At 54.1% G+C, this 25,963-nt stretch overlaps 8 protein-coding genes across 8 annotated transcripts; 4 read left to right on the top strand and 4 right to left on the bottom strand.

Moving 5' to 3' along the window:
- Positions 1-454: 454 nt before the first annotated feature.
- Positions 455-1,756, bottom strand: CPAR01_14089 (uncharacterized protein; the record flags this gene model as incomplete). The annotated part of the gene is made up of 1 exon (XM_060498341.1): positions 455-1,756. The coding sequence occupies one exon, from the start codon at positions 1,754-1,756 to the stop codon at positions 455-457; it is 1,302 nt and encodes a 433-aa protein (XP_060343075.1).
- A 1,936-nt stretch (positions 1,757-3,692) lies between these two features.
- CPAR01_14088 (uncharacterized protein) lies at positions 3,693-4,689 on the top strand (the record flags this gene model as incomplete). The annotated part of the gene is made up of 2 exons (XM_060498340.1): positions 3,693-4,445; positions 4,567-4,689. 2 exons carry the CDS (start codon positions 3,693-3,695, stop codon positions 4,687-4,689), a joined length of 876 nt encoding a protein of 291 aa, XP_060343074.1.
- Positions 4,690-5,177: 488 nt separating this feature from the next.
- Positions 5,178-7,073, bottom strand: CPAR01_14087 (uncharacterized protein; the record flags this gene model as incomplete). Its single annotated transcript, XM_060498339.1, has 1 exon — positions 5,178-7,073. One exon carries the CDS (start codon positions 7,071-7,073, stop codon positions 5,178-5,180), a length of 1,896 nt encoding a protein of 631 aa, XP_060343073.1.
- A 588-nt stretch (positions 7,074-7,661) lies between these two features.
- On the bottom strand, positions 7,662-9,500 carry CPAR01_14086 (DEAD/DEAH box helicase; the record flags this gene model as incomplete). Its single annotated transcript, XM_060498338.1, has 1 exon — positions 7,662-9,500. One exon carries the CDS (start codon positions 9,498-9,500, stop codon positions 7,662-7,664), a length of 1,839 nt encoding a protein of 612 aa, XP_060343072.1.
- Positions 9,501-10,478: 978 nt separating this feature from the next.
- Positions 10,479-12,695, top strand: CPAR01_14085 (uncharacterized protein; the record flags this gene model as incomplete). Its single annotated transcript, XM_060498337.1, has 1 exon — positions 10,479-12,695. One exon carries the CDS (start codon positions 10,479-10,481, stop codon positions 12,693-12,695), a length of 2,217 nt encoding a protein of 738 aa, XP_060343071.1.
- Positions 12,696-16,377: 3,682 nt separating this feature from the next.
- Positions 16,378-17,635, top strand: CPAR01_14084 (KH domain-containing protein; the record flags this gene model as incomplete). Its single annotated transcript, XM_060498336.1, has 3 exons — positions 16,378-16,786; positions 16,842-17,443; positions 17,498-17,635. The coding sequence occupies 3 exons, from the start codon at positions 16,378-16,380 to the stop codon at positions 17,633-17,635; spliced, it is 1,149 nt and encodes a 382-aa protein (XP_060343070.1).
- Positions 17,636-19,218: 1,583 nt separating this feature from the next.
- CPAR01_14083 (UAA transporter) lies at positions 19,219-20,642 on the top strand (the record flags this gene model as incomplete). Its single annotated transcript, XM_060498335.1, has 3 exons — positions 19,219-19,451; positions 19,544-20,337; positions 20,410-20,642. 3 exons carry the CDS (start codon positions 19,219-19,221, stop codon positions 20,640-20,642), a joined length of 1,260 nt encoding a protein of 419 aa, XP_060343069.1.
- Positions 20,643-23,103: 2,461 nt separating this feature from the next.
- Positions 23,104-25,458, bottom strand: CPAR01_14082 (dual specificity phosphatase; the record flags this gene model as incomplete). Its single annotated transcript, XM_060498334.1, has 1 exon — positions 23,104-25,458. One exon carries the CDS (start codon positions 25,456-25,458, stop codon positions 23,104-23,106), a length of 2,355 nt encoding a protein of 784 aa, XP_060343068.1.
- Positions 25,459-25,963: the final 505 nt, after the last annotated feature.

Genomic DNA, 25,963 nt, shown 5'->3' with positions numbered 1-25,963 from the left:
CGGCCTACTAGTTTGAGCCGTGTTGTTTTCGAGAGGCCGGCGATGAGCAAATGCACCAACGGCATGCCCTACGAACGGAGTTTGTGAACCCAATTGCCTTCATCCATGGTAGCTGTTGGTTATAGATCAGCTCTGGACATAGGAGCAGAATCAACTGCGCGTGGGTGACGTCGGAATACCGAAGGAAAGCAACTGGACCGTAAATAATAGATTGTGCGCAATTAATACAGGTCAACTACTGGCTACCTGTATAGTCCAGTAACGATATCTGGAGCTCCTTTCCTCAGTAATTCCTACCTCGTGTAATTTAGACCGCCTCTATACTGAAGTGGTCCTCCAAAACGATATCCTTGAAAAATTTCTCTATACATATATACGTCCCGCTTCGACTCAAGACATACCAGCTGTGGCTGCGTAGTCTGAGTGTTGCATCTTCAAGCTCTCAGTGCCGCATCTAACGAGCATGAAGCCTGCCAATCCCGGCAGACTCCCACCTGGGCCATCGATTGGGGACCGACCTGGCCAGCTGGGCTCGATTCCGAACCCAATCAGGTTTGTTGCCGCTCTTGTCGAGCTCAATGTGTCTCGAAGCTCTAATAAGCATAGTCCGCTCTTGTGCCCCCTTTTCAGCCAAGGATTCCTCCAATAACTCGGCCGAAGGCGGAGGTGGCGACTGCCGTAATTTGAGGAATTCTCTCAGTTGCGAAGTACTCGCGTAATGGTGCAAGTGCTCCTCGACGTGCCGATACGCAGTGAAAGCAGCGCGCCGTCGGGCGTTCCACTCCACAGCGTCCATGTTGACGCAGGCCAAGAGGTACTTCCCCATGGCCGTATCAGCTCGCTGGACGGCCCTCTTGAGCTGATTGAACTGATCTTTACCGATATCGCGCCTGATCCCAAAGAACATGTTGAGAAGGGCCGACCCGTATAGCCACTTACAAGATATCAAGCCTGCGAGAGATGAATAACTTGTACAATATAGGGTCTCCAGATCTGCCTTTTCGAGCACGCCATATTCCAGGAGCAATATGTCCACATCGACTTGACCCCACATTCTCTCAAGTTTGGCGTTCTCGTGCCGCAGGCCCCCTTTGCGCAGAGAGAAGAAAAGCCAGGCACATCGCCAGTAGATGTAATTGAGCCAGGACTTGCTCAACCTGGAGTCCGGGGGATCATTTCTGGAAGCATCGGCCACTGCGGATTGGAGTTTTTCTTGCCAGTCTGGAGCTGCCAGGTATCCCACAGCTGACGGAAGGTCAAGTTGAAGCCATTCCTGGTCTACTTCAGGTGATGTTTCCGGCAACGCCTTGAGTTCTCCCCAGGTCTTTACATCGTCGTGAGTGCGCTTGGTGAGGCAGGTACCATTTCCGTTATCAGGGCAAACCTGTGAAGAGATACGGAGATGAGTATCCCCTAGATACGCTTCCCAGGATCGAGGTGTAAGGTTTGAAGGAAGAGGATATCGATCTTTGTCTCTTTCTAGTCTTTCAAGCCATTCTTTTGGTACCGGAACTTTGAGGACTCGTCCGCATCTATCGCACAGAGCGTACATATCGACGTTGGGCCCCGACTCCTCGATCATTGCTCGAAACGTGTCCAAGGGAGAGAGACGGTTGTCGGATGACTTGGCCGTAGTAGCAATCTTCGTGGTTGGGGCAGCGCTGCGACGTAGGCCGAGGCTGTAGAACCGCGGTCGAGGAGCTTGAGGTCGACCAGCTTGAGGCCGACCCCAATGTTGCGGTTGAGAGTGGGCCATGTTTGAAAGTCCTTAACTTATTGGTTCTCGGGAAAGCTGTTGTGGTCCTCCTTATGTAGTATCGGTCGTGAAATCGAGAAAGATGAAAGATGAACGAATATTATGGTGGCTAGGGAAGGCATCTTGACGCTTGATATGCCACTCAGTTGTTATATCGGAGGAACCCATTCCCATGAGTTACAGCTATAGTTCGTTAGTTGTTATTTATCAAGTACCTTTCTCCGGTGGCTTAGTAGAGCTCACCCAATGACCTGTTGATCCTATGGGCGATGGATCGATTTGCAACATACTAATCTATCTCCATCAGAGAAGCAGTAGGGTTCAATGTCGGCGGCACTCATCGCTTCACAGTCAGACCCTATAATCCCCTGAGGGGGTCTAATGCCTTTCGTGCCTGCAAGATCTGCTTGCTGTCCGGCTTGTTGTTACTCGTCGTCGATTACTTAGCCAAGTCAATAGAGTCCATTTTCATCGTTGCGTTCCAGTGTCCAACATTCAGGATATAAAATTCCCTAGGATTGAATTTGAAAGCCAATCGTGAACATGATTTCTCATCATCAGCAGTCTCAATAAAGATAAGCAGTATTGCCAGCCGATGTCAATTCTTTCCGCACATTCATCCACACGTTCCATCTACGCTCAATAATATGATAAAACCACCATGATCATTAAGCTTGTGGCAAATAGAGATGGAAATATGCGACAAGCTAGGTACAATTTGAGCTTGAGGCTACTACACCAGCAATGGTGATGGCCTAGCATTCCCCGAGAGTGGTTGATGCCTACATCTCAGGATGATAAATTAGAATGCCGAATCTAGTAACGAGGTACTCCCACAGCGACACATATCGCCACTTACTCAGATACTTTTCAACCGACAGTGACCCGTGCTTCCCTCGTTTGTCTCCTATTATTCACCAGCCTGGGTCTCAAAGGTTTAAAACGACTGTTTGAAATTTAAGAGGCTCGAAATGGAGAAACTATCGGAACGGGCTGTTGTATTTCTCAACGGAATGACGACGGAAAGAAGTCTTGATGATTTATCGGTCAATAAAACATCCTGGAGTTCATGTTTGTTATTGTTGAAATTCGGGCTAACGAGGGATATCAGTAAAACAGGTGAGGCCTTCTTTCTGAAATTCCGCATTGAACTTCTATCGAACATATCGAACACATCATACGCCCATACAAATTACTGATGACACCGAATCTAGGTCTCGGGTAACCCACTGGGTGTTGACTCAAGGGAGAGTTCACGATAAAGGTGGTACAGCCTGGGCAAAAGCTCCCAGGGTTGCTCGCATCCATAGATAGTGGAGATACGTACCTAGATCTCATCCGATCATGGGAAAGCCTCATATACCCCCTCGACTCCATTCCTGTCACCAGCACAGCAGGCGCCCTCTAGGTCGGGGGTCAGGTCAAACTGTGGCGTGGGTGGTGGAATGGTTCGTGGTCAACAATCAATTCATACACCAACCAGCCTACTCGACGACAGGCGCTAAGAGTACCCGAGTTCGAATCCCAGCATGAGCGCCAAGAGATGTAGCCCCCAATCGGCACCGGGGGGTGAACTCTTTTGTATTTTTGAATAAGTCGATTTATATTGAATCAGTCTCGGTGTAAGTCGGTGAGTGACGAGTGACGTCTGGCCCGTCACCCTCACCGAGACAAGCAGGGATCTGGGTCCCGAGACTCCTTCGTGTTCCCCGCCAACCCCACCATCACCACCTCTCTCCCCCCAGCTGAACTAGAGCTCCAACTGCAAGCCAGCAACTTTACCTCCGATCCGAGCTGCACCACCTCCAATCCTCAACCTCCCGCGAAGCTCATCATCCATCCTCACCACGAACACCCGCCTGCCCGCGCACTACCCAAATCCCACACAGACCGGCATAATCAATACCAAAAGTCAAGAAAGCAAGTCTCGCCCAAGATGAACCACATAACCAACCCAAACGAACCCTTCCCAACCCCCTCCGCCCTCGCCGCCGCAACGACAACCCACACCCAGCGCAACTTCCGCGTCGCCTCCCGCAAGCTCCCCATCTCCAAAGCCGGCCCCATCGACGACATGACGGCCTCACTCGGCATCCCCGTCCCCGAAATGATCTTTGGCGACAACCTCGTCTCCGTGTCCCACGTGCCGACGGGCTGGTCCATCGCCTTCAACGCCTACGACGCGCTCGACGCCGTCGACAAGACGGACAAGAAGATGCTGCAGGTCGCCTACGCGCGCGACTGGTCCTCCTCGCGCGAGAAGACGAGCGCGGGCATCAAGGAGGTCGTGAAGCCGTACGACTGGTCCTACTCCACCGAGTACCGGGGGACACTGGAGGAGCCGACAGGAACCGCGGGTGCGCAGCAGGAAGGGCAGGAAAGCAAGAACAAACTCGAGGAGACGACGGCGAGGATGATCCCCCTCGAGCTCCTCAAGCGCCGTGACCCGATCCTCTTCTTCGACGACGTGGTGCTCTTCGAGAGCGAGCTCGACGACAACGGCATCTCGATCGTCAGCGTAAAAGTCCGCGTGCACGAGAAGCGCATGCTGCTGCTGTGCAGGCTCTTCATGCGCCTCGATAATGTGATTGTGCGGATCCGGGACACGAGGGTGTACGTCGACTTTGAGACGGACGAGGTCATTCGGGAGTACACGGCCAAGGAGGATAGCTTTGACAGCGTCAAGCGGGTGAGTTTCTCCCCCCCCCCCCTATTCCTCCTTCTTTCTTGTTCTCTCTATTATGTTAGAGACCATGCTATGCAATCTCCTCGACTTGGAACCTGCAATGCTAACGAACTACACCGCAAAGTCACTATTCATGGAGGGCAGGTTGCCAGATGACATTGTCATCGCGCTGCGTGATCCAAACCTTCTCTACAACCTGCTGCCGACTGTGGAGCAGACGGTACAGAGCGTATTCCTCAAGAAATGAACACAGAGTTCTCAGTCCCTCGCGTATTGCTTCAAAGAAATACCCTTCCTCGCAAGGAGGATGGCTGGCGTTATGGGTTAACGAAAGGCGTTTCGGACGAACCAGGGAAAAGTATCACGACATTGTAGGTATATCACATTGGCCTCGAGAAAATCAAATGACCACTTGTGAAGAAAGTGAATTAAGCTCTGTTTGTGTGTGTCACTTGACTGCAGTCTTTTGGGGAGTCGTAAATAATGAACCGCATCGACGACATACTGTCAACAAGGTATGGATAACAACGCAGCGTATACGCTAGAGCTCAACATCAGCTAAACCGCGGAGGAAGCCCTCCCAACCCAGTCCGTACAGGTACTTGACGGCTTCATGAACATAGAATACGCGCAAAAAACTCCCACCCTGTCCCTCATAAACACCGTGCCCTCCATTTTGTTCACCAAGCCAGTAATCCGTCAGTACCAAAGACAATCTTGCCCTCCTCTCTCTTTCTACCGTGCATCTCGGTTGGGTGATGATCCCTCCGTCATTTCTTCAAACTCGAGCTGCCAGCGGTCAACTTCTCTAAATTTGCGCGTTGCCTTCTTCAGCTCGTCGGCACTGCGCGTGGGGTCGCTGCTCTCCTGGCTCTCGAGAACGTCGTCCCGAATCGGGGCAAAGCTGTCACCCTCGAATCCCGCTTCGGGTTCCGCTCCAGTCTCCGCCTCTGCCCCTGCTTCACCCGCAACCTCGCCCTCGCCCTCGTTCTCCTTGTCCGAGAGTCTGCGGCTGTAAGTGCGTGTTGACGCACGAGTGCTAGGTGCCGCTGTTTTCGCCTTCCCTGCCGCCGCCGTGGCGCGGCCACCACGGGATGGTGGCCTATTTGCCGTGCTACGGTTGAGAGGTGTCGTCTTCGCCCGGCGTGAGCGAGTCCTCGTATCCGCGTATGAGAGCTCGTCGTCATCCTGGGAGGCGTCGGAGTTGCGTGCCTCCTCATCCTCAGAGCCGCCCACGCTATAAGGGTCCCGATTCTTCTTGGAGCGTCTGCGCGGCAGCATGCCCGTCAAATCCGCTGTCGTAACCTTGGGCGCCTTGGCCTGCTTCTTCTGCTTGGACTTATTCCTTGTCGCTGGGAAGTTGGGCGAGTGGGTCAGCGAAGGCGGCGAGGAAGCATCGGAGATGTTGCCATCTCGCGTTGGTGTGGTAGGCGCTTGGCGGCGGCGCTGTTTGGCAAGTGTGCGAATGTCGGGCCACGCCTCGTTGTTATCTTCCGAGTCGCTGCTCTCAGGAGGTGCCATGATGTCTTCTTGATTCGGAGTAACTGGCCGCGGGAAAGCAGAAGGTCTCGTGGGAGTCAGAACAGGAGAAGGCAGCTCGGAGAGCTCTGAATCACTGTCGTCATCGTCATCCAACTCAGGCGCGGGCTCGGATTCAGTCCTTGACGCCTTTCCCGGACGCTCAGTGTCCTCGTGGCTCTCTATGCTCTTCCGCTTCCGTGAGCTGGCGCTTGTTGGCTCAGCGTCTTTTTCGGCGGGCTGAGAATCCGGTGCAAGAACTTGCTGCGACTCTGACTCGAGCTCAGTTGCGGGAGCAGGTTGTGTTCTGCGGCGATTCTGAAGAGGCGTCGACTCGGCCTCGGGCTCAAAATCTTCACCATCCTCATCGTCGGACTCGGACCCTGACGATACCTCAATCGGCCTCTGTGCGCGCTCCTTCTGCGCCGTCCCTAGAATACTTGGTTCTCGTTGACGGCGTTTAAACAGACCAATGTTGAAGGTCGAGCTGATACTAGGCGTACCACCGACTCCACGACTACTGGGTCTGATGGGCGCATCGTCCTTGTTGATACTGATACTCGGCGCGCGACCCTTTCGTCTAAAGTGGCTCACACTGAAATTTGAGGCTTCAGATCGCGGCGCACTTAGAGGCGCAGCGGCATCATCGTCATCATCGCCGAGAGTCGTGTCAAGTCCCGTAAACATATCGTCGTCCAAATCCAACCCCGTCGTGTCCCTGCGCTGCTGAACTGGCGTTGCGCGTGTCTTCCGTCCCACTTCGACCGACGAATCCGACTTTTGCTGTTCGCTGGATGTCTTTGCCTTGGAAGCCGCCGTTTCGACTGCGTCCTCCAGCTTGCTCACATTATCGTCCAACGCATGACCCGCCTTGCCCGGCACCTGCCTCTGGCGCAAGCTGGAACTCCTGCTTAGACGCGTAGACGGACCTTCCTTGAAGAGAGATGTGTCCTCCTCTGCAAGCTCCTTCCTAATGACAGAATGTTCGCGATCGCTGTGGCTGTAGATATCGCTGCCTGACGCGGGCGCGGGGCTCGATCTTGCTTCAGGCGCGGCGGGCACAGCTGCGACTGGCTGGGTTGGTGCGCGACGCGCTCGTTTAGGTCGGGGCATGGCGGGCACTTGATGTTAATGGAAACTGCAGAGTGCCTGGGGTGACAGCTATTCAATACTATGTAAAGGTGTCGTGAAGAATTGTCGTACGAATATCTGACCGGGGCGTCAGGCTGCGACCTATAGTGATAAGACGGGGGAGGGTCTGTGATATTTTGATGTGGTGTGGGAGGGAAACGCCTGCGGGCCGGACGCGTCGCGAACTCCAACCTTGCAGGTCCAGCTCGCGACCCACTCCCAAATTGAAAGCAGAGAGCTAGCGCCACACCACTAGCCACAATTTGACTTGGAGAAACTGTCAACAAGCTGTCACAGACTCACAGTTCATTATGCATGACGTTATCTGAAGTTTATCGAAAGGACGTGTTGCTAGTATTGGCTTGGTCTATTGGTTGGTAGAAAATGTTTCATTAGGGAGCTGAGACCTCGCTCTTCACCATCATGTCTCCTGAGCCGAATGTATCCCAGGTATCTGTGCATCATCCCATCCCTTTGCCTCGACTCTATCTGTTTTTTTTTTAGTGATATACAAGGTGTTTTACATGATTGTTGTACATTGTTTTTGTTTATCCGTGCCATGAGTGGTCACTAGATAAGTGCCTGACCCATGAACATGCTTTCCTTAACCTCGGCAACGACGTCCTTCTTGTCATCCTTGCCAACAAGCACAATGCCTCTTCCACGTCGTCCCATGCGACCCGCTCTTCCCAGGCGATGGATAAAGTCGATGGTAGTGTGCGGGACGTCGTAAAGAATAACGTGGCGGACAGCCAATGTGTCAATACCTCTAGAGGCCAAGTCGGTGGCAACAATGACCTTGGTGTTGGGCAGCGATCGTTTGCCTGGTACGGGGGCCTCTGGTGATGACACTGCGCGCAAGGGTTCTGAAGAAGTGAAGGCTTTCAGCATTTCGGACTGGCGGCTCTCGGCTGCGTCCCGGTTCAACGCAATAGCGTCGATGCCCTTAGATTGAAGGTATTCAGCAACCTCCGTTGTTCTCTCACGTTCGTTGACAAACACCATAATTCGGCGGACGTCGATTTCACCTTGGATCGGGCCCTCGTGCTTGGAGGCTTCTCGACCAATAGTGTAGATGGCATCGGCGCAGGCCAGGTTCTTGTTGTTGCGGTAAGGGTCCTTGACAACATCAATGACACCGAGTTGAACTCTTCTTGGGATAGCATGAAGGTTCGGCGTTGTGATTCTCGTCATGTTGGGGAAGTTGTTGGCGAGGTAATTGTCCAGTCGTTTGGGTATTGTTGCTGAGCAGAGTATGAACTGCTTCAAGGACGGCATCGCCCTATCAATGATGGTCGTGGTAACGGGGGCAAAGCTTCGGTCAAAGAGCGAGTCCGCCTCGTCGACAATCAGATGGGTGACTTGAGAGAGGACGTTGGGATCGGATTCGGCAATCGAGGCTAGCAGGTGAGGCGTCGTGACAACCATGTCGACACCACGCGGCGAGTACAGATTGCGCTGGATCGTCAGGGCCTTGAGGTTGGCGGAGAGAACCTCTGCCTTGAACTTAACGGCGTGCGACAGGGTTTTGGCCACCTTTCCAACCTGTTCCACGAGCTCTGCAGAAGGGACCAGAACGATGATGCGAGGTCTAGCCATGGTCGGGTGAGGCTCGTCGAATGCAGACATTTTCTTGGACTTGGGGCCCTTGTTGGCCTTCTGTTCTCTTTCCTTCTCCTCCTGGAAGCGCTTCATGAAGGACTGGATCTCAGGGTTGGCTTCCTCAGCGATCTTCATAGCGTTGACGGCCGGCAGCATGTACGCCAACGTCTTGCCAGAACCAGTCTCGGCAGCAAGTAGAAAGTCTTGCCTCTTCTCGCCCCGGACTTTGAAGGCGCTAGCCTGGCCCAGCATGGCTGGAATAGCAAGCCTCTGGATGGGCGTTGGCTTGATTTCCACCATTCCTCGCAGAAGGTCATCCTTGATGCCGTCCTTCATTATGGGTAAGAGGTTGAATTGGTCGAAAGATTCGTATTCTTGCATTTTGTCTTTCAAAACATTTCTCTTTCCGTATGAGACCCCCGCCAGAGACCGTTGCATTTTCAAAGCCTTTCGCGGATCGGAAGAGGTCTGGGAATCGCCTCTGTTGTACCTGTTTGAAGAGCCTCTCCCATCCCTCGAGTCCCTCGCGTTGGGTGGACGTATCGTGCGCTTCTCGGGTACTCTCGCAAAGGTCTGGTTCATACCACCAAAAGGTCCTTCAACTTGTCGTCGTGGCGGTCTGGCATCTCGGTTTCGGGGTCGTGCAACATCGTCTGAAAGGACCATTCGTGATGGCTTCCCCTTGGTGGCTGAGCGGAAGCCGGCGCTTTGTGTATACCATGGCGAAGTCGCTAAGCGCGGGAAAGACTGCGGTCGCAATGTCAAATGACACTTGGGGCACAGCGATGCCAGCATTCGCGACGACATTGTGGGCGATCGCAAAGGAGTCGACACTGGGCCTGAAGCTTGATGATGAAGGACCGACAGACACTCTCAACCCCTGGTCTCGAAATTTTAGGAGCTCAGTTGGAGTTTTCTGCGCCAGACCCCCCACGTAATCGGTGTGGTCTAAGCTCCGTGCCGACCTTTGACAGCGCCACCCAAATGCCAGGGGACCGTCAAAACAGTGTCGCCTGCTGATCTTAAGCTTTCGCGTCAATCTTTTTATTATTCGAATCAACTGCCAATTATCAGTTAAAGACCAGGTTAGAATTGACTAGCACATACATAAAAACACTCGTTTTTCTTAGTGCAGAACCATCATAACAAGAGTTGGCACATTGTGTGCATTACAGCCAACAACGAAGTCTGCGGAATAGAGATCGATTCCAACTAAAGTAAGTCACTTGCGGACTCGTGGCTTATAAGTTTATACGAGAGAAGAAGTAAGGTATTCTCCATACTCTGTAACAAGAGCATTCCGTGCTGTAGGGCTGGCTGGCCCAAAGAACGGACTCGCCGTGCATGTCTTGGTCAAGTCTTGGCCAAGGATCTGGTAGTGGTAGCTGTGGCTGTGGCGCTCTGCAAGGAAGTGCCCGAGCCGTTTAGGCCCTGTCGCCTTCTGATGTTCCCCCCAAAATCCGCACTTTAGAAGTTCAGCTCAAATCATCCGCCCAGTCGATCCCGGCCCCGTGGAACCTCCCTTGGCCTCTCAGCCCCATTGACCGGTGCCTCTTGCCGAGCGGGCGATCCCCTATTTGATTAACCTGGTCCTAAGAGGTCACCTATCCCGTCCCAATCTACGCATACGGATAAACCTCCTTTGTCTCCTTCATCGTCACCCGCTCAACATCCACATATCCTTTTCCCCTTATCATCCTCGGATCTCAAGTCCTGTAAGGACACGATCCCATAATCAACTTGGGTCGGAAAGCATGTGTATCCAGAGGTGACCAAGCCGACGCAATGAGTGCCGATCTCTTGGACCTCGACAGCTTTTATCAGAGCCCTCCGTCACAACAAAACCAACCGGGGGGCCAACAAGGCCAGTTACAACCGCAACGCCCGCAGCAAGTAACGGCATCGTCGACGGACCTCTTTGACTTTGCCTCCTTTACTAGCAACAGCAACAGTGTCGGCAGCAAGCCCGCGGCGGCACCCGCTCCGGCTCAGCAAACCGTGCCATGGCCGAGTTTTGAGCCGCAGCAACCAAGTGGTGCTGCCGGCGGTGGCAGTAGCAGCAGCGGTGGATGGGGTGATTTCGGCGCTTTTTCATCGGGCTTCACCTCCTCGTCGACCTCAAACCATGAGCCGAAGCAGAATCTGCAGAACGTCGAGGACGATGACGGATGGGGTGACTTTGAGGTTGCGGAACCTACACCCACTCAGCGCTCTTTCGTGCTGCCCCCGCAGACGAACAAGGCGAGGTCATCACCGCCGCCCAGGAACCGTATCGCGCGCGCCTCGACGTTTGATCTCATGACCAACAACCTCGTCAATGTCGTCGACATGCCCTATGGCTCAGGCCTGTCGCCCATACCCAGTCCTGGCCTCCCGTCGCCGAACCAGCAACCCGGGGCCAGTTCAGGACCCTCATGGCAGCAGACAAACCGACAACCTAGTCCCGGATTATCGTGGCAGACTGCGAACACCAAACCGGCAGTTAGCCCAGGGTTCTCATCTCAGACGTCCTCGGCCAAGCCGCAGCCGAGCCCTGGATTCTCCAGTCAAATGTACGGAACTCAGAAGAAGCCGAGTCCGAAGCCAGCTAAACAGTCGGATCCTAACATTCTCTTTGATGTTGAAGATTTCGAGCTTCAAGGAGACAACGATAACGATGACGATGATGAATTTGGAGACTTTGAGACTGTTCAGACTCCCTTCCCAGGCGCGGACATGAGCCCGACCCTGGACCGAAGGCCGCCGACCCAACAACAGCCACCACCGCAGCCCGCGAAGCAACAACCACCTTCCATGGACCTCCTCTCTCTCGACGATGACTTCACTCCAGTCTCGCAGCCTCCACAAAAGAGACCTCAGCTCTCTTCTTTGAATCTCAACGCGCCCACATCGCCGTACCCCCAGGCTCCCAAGTCGCCCTCCTTCCAGGAACGTAACCCCTTTCCAGGGCTCGGTCTTACCACACCCACTTATGGCGACTTCAAGAAGGAGGAAAAGAAGGACGAGAAGCCCGAGTCGCCTACGCCCGTCACAGCCTGGCCAGCTTTCGGACAGACCTCACCCACGAAGCCTTCCGCCGCTAAGAAGCCTTCTGCTACCACCAATCTTCAAAAGACGCAGGAGGAGGACGAGTGGCCAGACTTTGAGGATTTCCCCGACGACGAGCCTTCTGCGATTGATTCTTCCAGGCCCCCGGAGAGCTGGGATTGGGACGCGGTCGACGGCGTCAAGTCGTCCACTCCAGCTCCAGCTCCTAAATCCAGCACCACTAGCACCGCCAAGAAAGCAGCCCCTAAAACCACGAAAGAAGCATCACCGGCAACAGCCTCAGAAATCCCTGACGACGCCCCGCCGCCCATCAACATTCCTCCTCCCTCCGTCATCCTCTCCATCTTCCCGCAGTTACTCGACCTCGCAAACTCGTCACTCTTCAAACCCACGTCCCAGCTAGCGGCACCCATCCGGAAACGCATCCTCGAAGACCCGAGCACGGTGATCTTCCTCCGCGGCTACCTTCTCCTCGCCACCGTCGCCGCTCGCGTCATCGCGGGCCGCAAGCTCCGCTGGCACCGCGACAAGTTCTTGTCCCAGGGCATGGCCATCTCCGCGGCCGGCGCAAAGGGCATGAAGCTCGCGGGCGTGGACAAAGCGCAATCGGCGCGCGAGGACCGCGAGGCGGCGGACGTGGTAGGCGTGTGGAGGGAGCACGTCGGCAGGCTCCGGTCCGCCGTCGCGGCGGCCAACTCCACCGCCGGCGCCAAGAATCCGCGGGACCAGCTCCGCGTGCCCGAGCTCAACGAGACGATTCCCGTCTCGACGGCCAAGGTGGTGCCCACTGCGCCCAAGCCGTGCGTCATCTGCGGGCTGAAGCGCGACGAGCGGGTGAGCAAGGTGGACCATGAGGTCGAGGACAGCTTTGGGGAGTGGTGGGTTGAGCATTGGGGTCACAGGGCCTGCAAGAACTTTTGGGTCGAGCACGAGAAGCAGCTGCGTCAGAGGTAAAGGGAGACAGAGAGGGGAGTGGTTATCGTAGTGGGCGGATGATGCGATTTACCTCGCATCTTGTATATAATTGCACTGCACATACATGATACCTCGAGTGCTTCATTTACATGGATTGGCCGGCTAAGGTCTTTTTCCAAATATCAAGGGCATCTAGATTGACAACTCAACAATTCTACAGGTGAAGCTTGACTGGCGAGGCCTTCAGGTACAGTGGCAACTCGAACTGAAAATGTGCAAAATCGGCTTGAGTTATCTCTGCGGCAGTGGACCATTCCTCAGAGGAGGGCTAGGTGAGGAGCTGCGGGATGGGATCCTAACCGAAAATTCTATAGCGGCTCCAGCTGTGCATACCTACTGCCTTTACCTAGGCAAGGTAGCTCGGGTTGAGCTGTAGCTTATCAAGGAGCAAGGAAGAGGTACAATGCAGTCATGTTTAGTGAATGGCACGGGAGGGCTGCTCTTGGATTTGTTGACGGTTTGATCTACCCCGCTGTTGAGCTGCCTCGGTCGGCCAATCCGGAGTGCTGGAGGTGCAAAGTCTTCAGAGACTGTCCATTGGCATCGCGGCTCTGAGAGCTAGGGTCTCAGCAGCGACGGATGGCCGGACACTAGTCAAATGTCGGCAACGGCATCGTATGGTGACCGGCTAGCGGGGAGGCTGGCATTGAACGAATAGCAGGGCGTGATTGCTTCTCCCGTGCAGTCCGCGTAGTAAAGTGTGTGGCTTCGAGTTACACCAGATAAAGAGCTCTGTTTCTGTCGCAGGAAAGTCGAGAAACTTGACAGATATACGGGCGCTGGGTGCCATGTACTGTTGTATGAGCTGAGTCAATGCGGCGCAGGCGCAAACTCCAATGGGATTCCTGACATGCGATTTTGACAGATGGACGGCGTTTTGAGACCGGGACGAGTGGGAGGCTGGATCTGTCGGTGCCGTTTCGCTAAAGTGTCGGCCGCACTAGCCGGCCGCTCGCTCGACGTGTAAATAAGGGAAAGATGGCGGGGAGCCAAGCAATCAAAGTCACTTGTGCCCGCGCTGGATCACCGTTGACGCACGCTGCAGCGCCGCAGCGTGGTGACGGGTGGAGCAGCAAAGTTCCCTTATTGATCGGGGCGTTGCCGTACCATGCTGGAGGAGCCGAGGAGGTTTTTGGGGAATTGGTCAGCTCCTGGAGCTTGGGACGCCTGATGCGCAGCGACTCGAGCCTGCGACAGCTCTGAGGAACTTATCTGTCACTGAGGTGCAGACTGCGATTGCGATCCGAGCGAGACGGATGATGGCCACAAGAGCCGTTTGGTCGCATGTCGCGTGTCGCAAGTTGGGCAACATATGCCAAGTTGGATTGGACACTTGTTCGATCTGAAAGCTCGCCAGCGAAAGGTCCGATGCGGCTGGGTCAGGCACCACTGGCAGCAGATCCCAGGTAGGCTAGCAATGCGCATTACTTTGAAAGATTCAACCCTGGAATGGAAGACGATTCGAGACGGTCGGGAATGCTTCTTCCCTGTCGTGTGCCCTGGCGGGGATCAGTCCGAGGGAGAGCTACAATACTATGTAAGAGTACTACTGACATGTACTTCGAGAGGCCGCCTGAACGAGGGCCCCGAGCCAAAGTTTGCACCCCACCATTGAGGAGGTGTAAGTGGTGCGAGAGACAGAGGAAGAGATAAATCAATGGGTCTATCGAGGCTCGTGTGCTGAGGGAGGCATCGCAGTCCTTGTGAATATGGCGTGCCTGTGATAGTGGCCGATACCTAGGCGAAAGATTGAGGCAGTCGAGGGGTTTTGGAGGGGACAGAGCTTGGATGCGAGACAGCTGGTCGCTGGGTGTCTCGTCTGCTCCATCTTCCGTCGTTACCTCACACCTGATCTTGCCGCACATCCAAAGTCGCATCCGTGAGTACCAGGGAAGACGGGAAATGGCAAGGAGGTGGAGGAGGTGGGTGTTTCCAGCTTCTTGAAGCCCGCCCGGACGAAAACTTGAAGGTTCCATGAGTGAGTGCCCCTCGAAAGGAAGGAGCCCAAGTGCTAGGTAAGCTCCATGTGGCGTGGAGGGGTCCCGTCCAAGGTGAAGTACCTACCTTACCTACCTCACCTCCCATGCCTCAAGATGTACAGGCAAGATACCACTCGGGAAGCATGTGCAGGAGGGGCAGGATACTTGCTGCGACGATGGCCCTAGCGTTGCGACATGTATTGCTACGGCCAACTTCCACCGATGAGGTACACGTGATCAATTGTTGCAGGGTGGGGCCATGGGTAGCCAGTGTTGAGGTCTGGATGCGCTTTCCTCTATTCACTGTCGTACCTACCCGGTCTTCCTGCCCACTCAAGCCCCTCACAGATCAGTCCCTTCCATCTTCCAGCGACGAGCTCCCCCGATTCTTTCCCCAGCACACCTAAGTACCATACCTTCCCTTACGCGACCCATTCTGGACCACAGACTTCCACTCAAGTATCCGCAAGGTACCTCTTGCACCACAACTTCCATTACAGCCGACCACAGCTTAGGTACCTTACACAACCACCACCAGACACCTTCAATAGCCAGGCCGGGTACGCCTGTCTTGCTGCTCCAACTCACGTTATAGTAAGTACCTTCTACCTTTGCTTTTCCCAGCCCATCCAGAAAAGAAGGAGTTTGAAAAAAATACTGAGGCGCACTTTCCCTCCCATCGCTCTCACACACTCACATTTACCTACCGACTTTTTCTCCTCCCATTTTCCGCTCCCACTCTTCTTTTCCTTCACCTCACTTCTCCACGACCGACCTCACTTCTCTCTCCCGGCCTCCAACTCTTCACCTCTTCCACCTCTTCACCTCACCAACTCTTCCAAAACAATTCCTCTCACGACCGCCTCTTCAACTCTTCCACTCCCACTCTCAACCTCTCGCCCACACCCGAGCGCCTCTACCTCTCTCCCATCTACTCCTCTACCCCTCCATTTCTCAACTTTCCCGATCCACCACCCACTTCAATCCACCACCTCATCCTCCCCGCCACCCACTACGCAACTACACATCCGTCACCGCAAACGAGCTGCACCAACGCACTCCAACCTACCAATCTCTACAGACCGAAGCTTCCGCTTTACGGCTTCAATTCACTAACGTCCTGCTTTATTGCTTGACAGCTGAATTTCTACAAGTTTCACGCTTCCACGTCAGCGCATTAACTTGCAGCCAGTACCTTCCTGATCAAAAGTTCAGGAAAATACTACAGTAAGTTGCAGCACACAAAACTACCACCCCGCGCCATCATTACCCCCACTTTGAACGTGCAAGAGCTCCTGGCGTCAATCCGTCCACCATATCAGGACGGGTCAGGGTTAGGCATAGCTGACCCTGAAAATCGTCACGCTCTATATGGTATAAAAAATCCCGACTACCAAAGTTACGTGCCACGGCCACGGTTTGGAGGTAGTGTCGATTCTCCTGTTCACCTTTACGCGTCCTCGGGTGGGGAAGTCGACGTGCCTACCCTGGACTATTGGAAAACCACAACTTCTACAAAATCTGAACTCTTACTCTCCCTTGCCTTTCACTCTTTCCTCCCACTACACCACTTCCTTTTTCACCCATTTTTGGGTTATTTGTTGGATTATTGTACTAATTGCGCCTTTCTTTTAGAATCCTTTTCGAATCAATTGCCCCAAGCACTTTTCGAATCGCTCAAAATGTCCGCTACTCAGGATAACATTGCTGCCAACGGCAACGACCTCGTCGGCTCCCTCGACCAGTTGAAGCTTGATGATGGCGAGACCCGTCTTGGCCCTGACGGAGAGCCCGCACCCCGCACCGACGAGGAGTACGCCGGCTCTCAGCTCACTTTGAGAGCCATCGTTTCCTCCAAGGAGGCCGGTGTCATTATTGGAAAGGCTGGCAAGAATGTCGCCGAGCTTCGCGACGAGACTGGCGTCAAGGCCGGTGTCAGCAAGGTCGTCCAGGGCGTTCACGATCGTGTTCTCACCATCACCGGTGGCTGCCAGGCCATTTCTGAGGCCTATGCGATTGTCGCGCGCGCTCTCCTCGAGGGCGCTCCCGCCATGGGCATGGGAGGTGTTGTCTCCAACACTGGCACCCATCGTAAGTCTACCTCATGCAGTGCGCAAGGAAGAAATCGCTGACATAGCAATCTCAGCCATCAAGCTCTTGATTTCCCACAACCAGATGGGTACCATCATCGGTCGCCAAGGTCTCAAGATTAAGCACATCCAGGATGTGTCGGGCGTTCGCATGGTTGCCCAGAAGGAGATGCTACCCCAGTCCACTGAGCGCATCGTTGAGGTCCAAGGCACACCCGAGGGCATCAAGGGTGCGATTTGGGAAATCTGCAAGTGTCTCGTCGACGATTGGCAGAGAGGCACTGGTACCGTCCTCTACAACCCGGTCGTTCGCACTCAACCGGGCACAACCTCCACCGTCAGCGGCACTTCAAACAGCTACTCTTCCGGTGGCGGTCGCGCCTCAGAGTACTCTGCCCCCCGCGTCATGCGGACTGGAAACGGTGCCGACTTCAGCACTACTACCAACAACGGCGGCAGTGGTGGTCGTCCTTACGGCCGTCGTTCCGATTCTGATGCTGCTTCCCGAGGCCCACCCACCCACGACGAGAATGGCGAGGAGCTCCAGACTCAGAACATTAGCATTCCTGCTGACATGGTCGGTTGCATCATTGGCCGCGCTGGAAGCAAGATCTCCGAGATCCGCAAAACCTCTGGTGCCCGCATCTCTATCGCAAAGGTATGACACCTATTTACCACAAAACTCCATGCTCAAGATAACTAATCTGTCCAGGCTCCCCACGACGAGAGTGGCGAACGCATGTTCACCATCATGGGTACCGCCAAGGCTAACGAGTCTGCCCTTTTCCTGCTCTACGAGAACCTTGAGGCGGAGAAGATGCGCCGCCAGACGGCCAACTCTCCCGAGTAAAAAAAGCGTTTTCAGAATCGTCCCTTTTCAGTTCGTCATCCGGCCTCAGGGGCCGGTACTTGCAGACAATGGCCGCAAGGCTCAATATCTGAGATGAGGAGTGTCTTACTTCAGCACATCATCTCTGGGACGCGACAAAACGCTTTTCTCAATTGCTTTGTTTTTCTTCGACTTTCGAATATCTGGGCCAAGGATCCCCAGACACGCGCACAAGTATGGTCGCCGGGATGGGACCACGTCAACTTTCACTTTCCGTCTTCATGAACGCTTCGAGTTGCTTTTTGGGAGGATGGTCCTCCGGTCTACGTTTGGGCAGGCATCAGAGGTCCCCAGGTCTACGGACAGGGATTGTATTCAGCCTTTCCAAACCGAACATACGGCACGACTTATGATTACCTCATGCGGATACCTCTTTGAAGCAGAGTTGCTTGCTTCAAAAACATTAGTAATGAAAATCGGCCAGCAACTCTACACCCGACCCTGTTTACCCATCCCCAACCCGCCACGATTTCTCACTGGACCGAAGATATCCTCAGTGGCCTGTGTTTTCCAGCCGCTTTTTGGGCTATGGAACTCTTTACTCTCTTGGTATTGACTTCCGATGCCAGAGGGATTCTAGATAGTACATCCGACCCATAGCTAGGCGAATTAACACGTTTGAGCAAGGCCGCTCATAAAATTCTTGTCTCGTTGTCATTGATGTGTCTTGGAAACCTGTCGTGAACGTAGTCGGAAGGATGGTCTACTGGAGATGATGGCGTTCACTCCTATGATGTCCAATCACTGGAAATGGCAAAGGCGAAGCGACCGAATCCATGGCGTTCTTGTCTCTATCATATGGGGTACTCACAAACGTAGCTGGTCATTTTCCAAAGACATTCGCTCTACAAGTAAGCATAGGCTGAGAAGGATGGTTGGAAGGTGTCGAATTGCTTCCAGGATAAATTTGCGATCATGATGTGATTGGCCAATGTCAAGCGGGGTCTTGGGGACAAATGTTTGCAATGCCGATCCGGAGAGGAGACACCGGGCTGGGCTGATTCCTGATAAGGTTAGGGCGGCGGCAAGCAAGCAGTGGAGGGGAGGGACCCTGAAGAGGCTTGGGCGGAATGGGTGCAGCGTGGTGTGCGTGGGTTGTGTGGTTCGGGGGGGACCTGGGGGGTACGATGCAACGGGTAAGCTGTCCACCTTATTTTTATTTTGGGATGAAGCCAACCTGTCATTTGCCCAGCTGCTCCTTTGACGTTTACTTTCTGCATTCGCTTGTCTCCGTGTCCACATCTCCATCTCGGGTGTCTATCTTGCTGCTGCTCAAGCTCGAGGTATTGTAGCACTTTCGTTCTCTTCAACAAACATCTTTTTCCTTCCAAGCTTGCATTTTTAGAAGCTTCGCAGCCAGTCGTTGTCGCTCCCTTGCAGCGTTTCGTTTCTCCGGCCCCTTAGCTGCGCGCGCCCACCGTCCACGCTCAACGGGTATTGAGTCGCGCACCCATACTCGAGCTTTCTTTTCCCGTCTTTCGACACCAGCTTTTTGCAACACGACACAGCAATCGATTCCCAGGAGAAAGAAACACAGCGACGCAATGGCGCGCTCGAAGCAGGCCACCCCTATCCGTCGACAGACATCGTCCGAATACTTTAGCAAAGCGGACACCCTCAAGCGGACGCCCAGCAACAGCAATGGCGCCGCGACTTCTGTGACGACGAAGGAGGCCAACGGCAAGGTTGTCGCCACACCTGCGTCGGCGGTTGTTGAGGCAAAGGAGGCCGGCGCCCTCCAAATCCTGATTGCTGTAGGCGGTATCTACGCCTCATTGTACGTCCTGTGATTCTCTTGACTCCCCTAATCCCATGCCCTCTCCGAATACCTCTTCGCTCGGCGCATTGCTGACAAAAGACCTCGCGCAGTCTGACATGGGCCTACCTCCAAGAGAAGCTCACGACGACGCCCTACGGCCCAACGTCCAAACCCGAAGTCTTCAAGTACCCCGTCTTCCTCAACACGATCCAGTCTCTCTTCGCCGCGACGACGGGCCTTCTCTACCTGTGGTTCTCCTCCCGCAACGCCGCCTCCCTCCCGCCCGTCTTCCCCTCGCGCGGCATCGTCATGCCCCTCGCTCTCGTCGCCGTCACCTCCTCCCTCGCCTCGCCCTTTGGCTACGCCTCCTTGGCGCACATTGACTACATCACCTTTTTGCTCGCAAAGTCCTGCAAGCTAGTGCCCGTCATGCTCCTCCACACGACGCTCTTTGGCAAGCGCTACCCGCTGTACAAGTACCTGGTCGTCGCGGGCGTTACGGCGGGCGTCGCCGTCTTTACCTTGCACTCGGGCAGCAAGAAGAAGAAGTCCGTCGTCAACCCGGACGCCAACATGCCCTGGGGCATGCTGCTTCTCAGCATCAACCTGCTGTTTGACGGCCTCACCAACAGCACCCAGGACTACATCTTTAGCACCTTCAAGGGATACACCGGCCCGCAGATGATGTGCGCCAACAACCTCATGAGCACGGCCGTCACGCTGGGCTACCTCGTGCTCAGCCCCTGGCTCGTCCACACCGGTCTCGGCGAGTATCTCGGCATGGACGTCGCCGGCAGCGCGGGCGAGCTGACGGCGGCGCTGGGTTTCATGGCGCGGTACCCCGCCGTGTGGTGGGATGTCCTCGGCTTCGCGGCGTGCGGCGCCGTCGGTCAAGTCTTTATCTGTATGTATTGGTCTATTTTCCTCCCGATACCTGAGAAACAACAGCCCTACTAACGCTGCGGGCCTTTTGTAGTCTACACCCTCTCCACCTTCTCCTCGGTCCTCCTCGTCACCGTCACAGTCACCCGCAAGATGGTCACCATGGCCCTCTCCGTCTTCGCCTTCGGCCACAGCCTCACGAGCATGCAGTGGGCCGGCGTCTCCCTCGTCTTTGGCGCCATTGGCGCCGAGGCGCAGATTGCGACCAAGGAGAAGAGGGCCAAGGAGGCTGCGAAGCGCGCGGCGGCTGCTGGGAAGACGCAGTAAACACAAGGGGGGAAAGGAATGTTCTTTCAAGGTTGTTTAGCTTTGTATTCGGCACCCTTGCTTTAAGAGGGATCTCGATTGCAAGGCGGCAACTTCTTCTTCCTTCACGTTAACCTTTTTTCTATCTGAACCCCCTTTCTTGATCGAACCACTTTCTCATCCTCTTCGAGATATCCCAAAACCCTGTTGGCCCCGTGGTACACAACACAAAGGCCACACTTGTTCCTTTCTCGAGGCGGGGGCCCAAATAAGAATAACAGAACTACCCATCCCTCTAAAGCCTGTAAATAACAACACACATCGTACAAAAGACTTCAAAAAAAGGGAAAGCCTCAAAGTCGGGGGCCGGCGTTTGGTTGGCGTTTTTTTTTTTTCCTAGTATAGAATTATATAAGGATACAGACACATACAGAGTATACACCAAAGATCTGAGACTTTTTTCTCTGATAAAAGATGTCTTCTTCCTCTTTCGATACCAAGCATGATAATCATTGATCGAATCGCCTCGCGTCTGCTTCTTAACCTCTCTCGGCCCTATCTCCCCAGCCTCGCAGACCAAGATACTGTCTGTTTCATTTATTTACAGCAGAAGGAGTGTATGAATGTACACATGTATGTGTGTGTGTGTGTGTGTGTGTGTGTGTGTGTGTGCTTCAAAAGGTGATGATAAAGGCCTTGCTCAACGTGAACCCTGAAATATGCCCCTCTGGCACGCCATGAACGCGCAGAGCCCGGCTAGACAGGTGAGGACTTCTCAGCGAAAAAAAAAACTACTCTGCTCAAATCCCCTGGATGCCAACCCCGCCCGTGACGAACCCTAGGAGCCAGCAGCATCAACATCCAGACTCACAGGCAAGAGTAAAAACATGTAGCTTCACTATCGAGGTCCTGTGCAACAAAAAGAAAAGGGGTTCGGGAAGAGGCAAGCCAAACAATCCGACATTCATTTTTTTTCGCTGTAAAATACCCCCACATTCTCATCTCACTCTGCTCATAGTGTAAGTAAGTAGGTAATCATCAGAACCAGCAGGTATTAGACTGGGGTCAGAGTGTGTGCCATGTCATGCGTGTTGGACTACAAATCTTTTTACTCACTCCTCTGGGCCTATATGGAAATCCTTCATGTACAAAAAGCCCCCCCAAGACGAGAAAATGTCTTACTTACACACACTCCACCGAGACTGCTGGAGGGAGTATAGAAGTTCGACAATGTGTAGGCTATTGGGGACTTTTGTAAGGAGTGTTGAACGTCAGGCAAACCCAACGCTTTGTATAGCAAGATGAGATTGGAAGTCAGACGTATTGCCAACACCGCTTAACCTTGTCTTTGACAATTATCCTACATCGGTACCACGAAGAGACCAGCAGGACATGGACTTGTGAGCACACACCTTGTTTTGCTGGTGAATCACTTATGCATAGCATCATCACATTCACACAGAAACAATCAGAAACACTTGGTAATGCATACTTTGTATGGCTCTTCGTTTTTTTACAATTCATCTACCTCACTCCCCCTCCACCCCATCCATGCATGCAGTTGTGGTATCCTCGTCTCATCCTCTCCTGCTTCCCTTTGGACTCCATATGCGTTGCGGTAGACTCATCCGTAGATGGACCGCATTGAAAGGAAAAGAAAAAAGAAAACCCAAGCCTCAAACACAAGAAAATAGCATGGTGTCTTTGTGAGTGTTCCTCACGGCCGTACTCTCTTTCCAAGCGAGCCGGCCCCCGTCGGGAAAGTGCCTCATGAGATATAAGCCTGTACCAAAATCCCTTCCAACTCCGTCGTCCAAAGTGGGCACGCCAATAAACGATTGCAAGAAAGATGGCCGATCCCCGGTAGTCCTTGACTGTCCATGTCCAAACGATGAGAGACGTGCCTCCCATCTCTCCCGTTTCAATATTTGCGTTGTGAAAACGCAATTCTAAATTACACATTTTGGTTTATGGTTGTAGGGTACTTTTTCCGCAAAGTGGTTACGTGACGAAAGCCGTTGTCTCGCCACTCGCTGCGCTCTGAAAAAAAGGCTTGAAAACGACAAAAGAGATGCCAACTCCAGGTGGATGCACCATTGAGCTAGGCTGGTGTTTGTATGAATTGGGAAGTAGGCACGTCCACACAATGGTCGGCAAGTTCCACTGTTGTCCTCCTTTTCGGTCCTTTGCGATTGACGATACGACTAATGCAACTGCCTTTTGATCGATTGATGCAGATCAAGGTATTCGAGTGTTTGCCGTGCACTTGTTTCGGAAACCGTCCAAGGCCTCGGTGTCCGTCAACCTCGTAACGATTGCAACGATGGTCGCTGCATTGTTGCAATGCACGCGTATTTGACTAGTTCCATGTCGCAAAAAATAGCAACAATAGTCAAAGTTCGGCCGAGTACCGCCGAGGTAGTTCGGTCCCGGTGCGTTTGGTGCTAGTGACTAGTGGCGGTGTGTTCCGTCCTGGCTGTGGTCATAGCAGCTCATCAATAGACCTCACAATTGGCGTTTCACCTTTTGTAGGCGGACTGCGCGGGTCGGCAACCTGGGTGGGTCGTCCGAAGGGGTAGAAAGGATCCCTGGGGAACATTGTTTCTCTAGGCGAGAACAGACCTTCGCTTGGAGTTGGCGGAACCTCGACAAATTGCATGCCTGGAAATCCGTGATGGGAATCGTGCAGCGGGTTCTTCGTCATCGTCTCGGCCCGGGGTGACAGGAGAGCCGCGTCGTCAGGAACTGCGCCAACCATGAAGTGTCTATCTTTGGGAGCCGTAGCCTCCTCTTCGCGTTCCAGTGATGGGCCAAGGTTCAGACTAGAAAATCCAAAGCCAGCGGCAGGACCGAATCGGTGAGCTCCAAATCCGGGAGAAGGGGGCGGGCCAGGCGACGGCGGCGGCTTGGCAAAGAACGATGATGACGATGGTGGTGCAAGGCCCGAAACTGGCGGCGTAGGCTTGAAAGGCATCAAGCGATCAACGTCAAAGTTCCCAAACTTGGCAGAATTGTCGTTCTCCTTTTCTGACCAGGAGAAGCTTGATGGCGCTGAAGACGGACCAGGTGAGATTGGCTGACTGCCGGGTGTTGAAAGGCCTCTGGCACGGGTAGGGCTGCCCTTCTTCGGGCTCGAAGTTCCAGAGCTTCCTTCCTTCTCTCCAGGCAGAGGAGCGGTCAAAGGCTCTTTGGGTGCAATGTCAATAGCCGCATCTGCAGAGAGTGTCAGGCGGTGCTTCGTAGGGCTTCGTCCAGTGCGAGGGCGGAAGGCTGATCCAGGCGAGGTCTTCTTCTTCGACATCTGCTTCTGGAAATCCTGCAAGCAGTACATGAGCTTCATGTTGGGGCTGATCCACTTGCTCTTCTCCTGGGCGGCGTAGTAAGCGTCGTTGACGCTGAGCTCAGGGTTGCGGTACAAGCCGTAAGCAATAATGAGACTGGCGGATCGACTTGCGCCTTGCTGGCAGTGGACGAGCACCTTCTTACCCTCCTTCGTCCGTGTCTCAATGGTCTCGCAGAGGTGCATCAGATCCTGCGCAATATCCGTATTGTGGTCCCAGGGCATGTGGATGTACTCTGGGCGCTTAATAGAGAATGACATGGCCTTGGGCGTTGTCGGTGTTTCCGGTTTGTCGTTGGTTGGGAACTCGAAGGCGGTAGAAAAGCTAGCGTTTGACACAGCCGTGTCGGGAATGGGGCTGAGGACGGCTGGAGAGTCTGACATGACCTCGTCTGACTTGGACAAGAAGTTGAAGGGGTTATTAACTTCCCGCGCGACATTGATGACGGTGTCAAATTTGGAGGCTTCGTCGGCGGTCGGCTCCAAGTACAGATAGACATTGTCTTCGTAAATTGCAATGGGGCCATCCGGATAACCCGGCGTCTTCTGGTCCTCATTGTTCTCGTTCTCGTGGTAAGGTTCGAAGTCGAGGGCGGCGCGGCTCGCGAGCTGAGTCCTAATGGGCGAATCCTCCTCAACGATTGTCGTGTCGAACGACTGGCCCATACCAGTCTTTGTCGGCCTCAAAAACTCCGAAAGACCCGACTCGTTTCTTTCCAAAACCTTGGGAAAAGTCATTCCACCCGGAGGGCCAAAAGTCGCAGACTTCAGCGAGGGCAGCATGTGAGGTGACGAGGTCGAGTGCTTGAGGGCTCGTCTCTGCAAAATGGGTGCCATACCAGGGGTGCCGGGGACCTCTAGGGTATTTCGCATGACCAGATCTGACGTTTGTGTCTTGAGGCTGAGCTGACTAGGCTTGCGCTTCATTGCTGGAATGGTCGGCTTGATGAAAGAGGGCGATGCGGGCTCGGAAACCAGTGTTGAGGCACTATTGCCAATGAAAGGCGGCTGAATTGACAGGCCCTTCATGTTCTTAGGACGACGCGGCGAAGGAGACGTCATTGGACGGCCGAAGCTAGTGGTTTCTGCTGCGGACATGGTGTTCATTGAAGACAATGGACCAAGGCCGCCAAAGGACGTGGCCGGGAAAGAGTTTAGGGGTATCAAGTTGACGGGAGAATCGGGGGATGATGAAGGGGACGGGTCCGACAGCGGGGAGCAGTCACTTGTTGAGAGCGTCGTTGTGGGCGAAGACTCGGCAGACTCGGACGCCTGAGTAGAGGTGCTATCGTGGTGCTTGTGAGAGTGGTCCATGGTCGGTCGCAAGGACTGGACCGGGCTGGCCAAGGGCTTTCCGGTGGCCTCCATATCGATCAATTTGGGGTCGACGAGGGTGACGGTCTCTTGAGCGGCGATTGTCTCTGCGTCAAGATCGAAGACTGACATGAAAGAGGGGATTTGATCTTCGTAGATCCTTCTTGCCGCTGCTGACGGCATGGTTCTGTGTACCTTTTGAATGGGCTGCCCGAATCCCTTCTCTCTTTCTCTTCTCTTGCGCGAGGGAAACGTGTTGGCGGCAGTCTCGGGTGACGAGACTGTGTAGGCCGCGAGGGGCAATGTTGGCGTAATGATTAAAGAAATGGTTGCGGCGTTTGGCGTGGAAGGAGCGGGAGTCGCGGTTGATGTTTGTAGAATGAAAAGAAAAGGCCGGTTGGCAGGCGAGCGGGCGGGCGATTGATTGTAGATCGGAGGACAGCGCTGCTGAATCCCGTGAATGGTTTTGTGTCCTCGTCGTCGGCGGGGTGGTTGTGGTGGTCCAAGTCTCTCGGCAGGACCGAAGTGTCTCTCTGTTCTCTAACTCCTCCTCGTACTCGGGGCGGTGCCGCAGGGTGCGCAGGGCAGGTGACCAGTCTCGCGACAGGAATAGGTCAGTCGAGGGTTCGTATGCGGCGGGGGCCCTGGTGGATAGTGGGCAAGAGTAGTAGGATGGTCGTCGTGGTGG

This window comes from Colletotrichum paranaense (genome assembly GCF_030867605.1).
Source record: "Colletotrichum paranaense strain IMI 384185 chromosome Unknown Scaffold_14.1, whole genome shotgun sequence".
In the NCBI taxonomy this organism is placed as follows: domain Eukaryota; kingdom Fungi; phylum Ascomycota; class Sordariomycetes; order Glomerellales; family Glomerellaceae; genus Colletotrichum; species Colletotrichum paranaense.
This window is presented reverse-complemented; position numbering and strand designations above follow the sequence as displayed.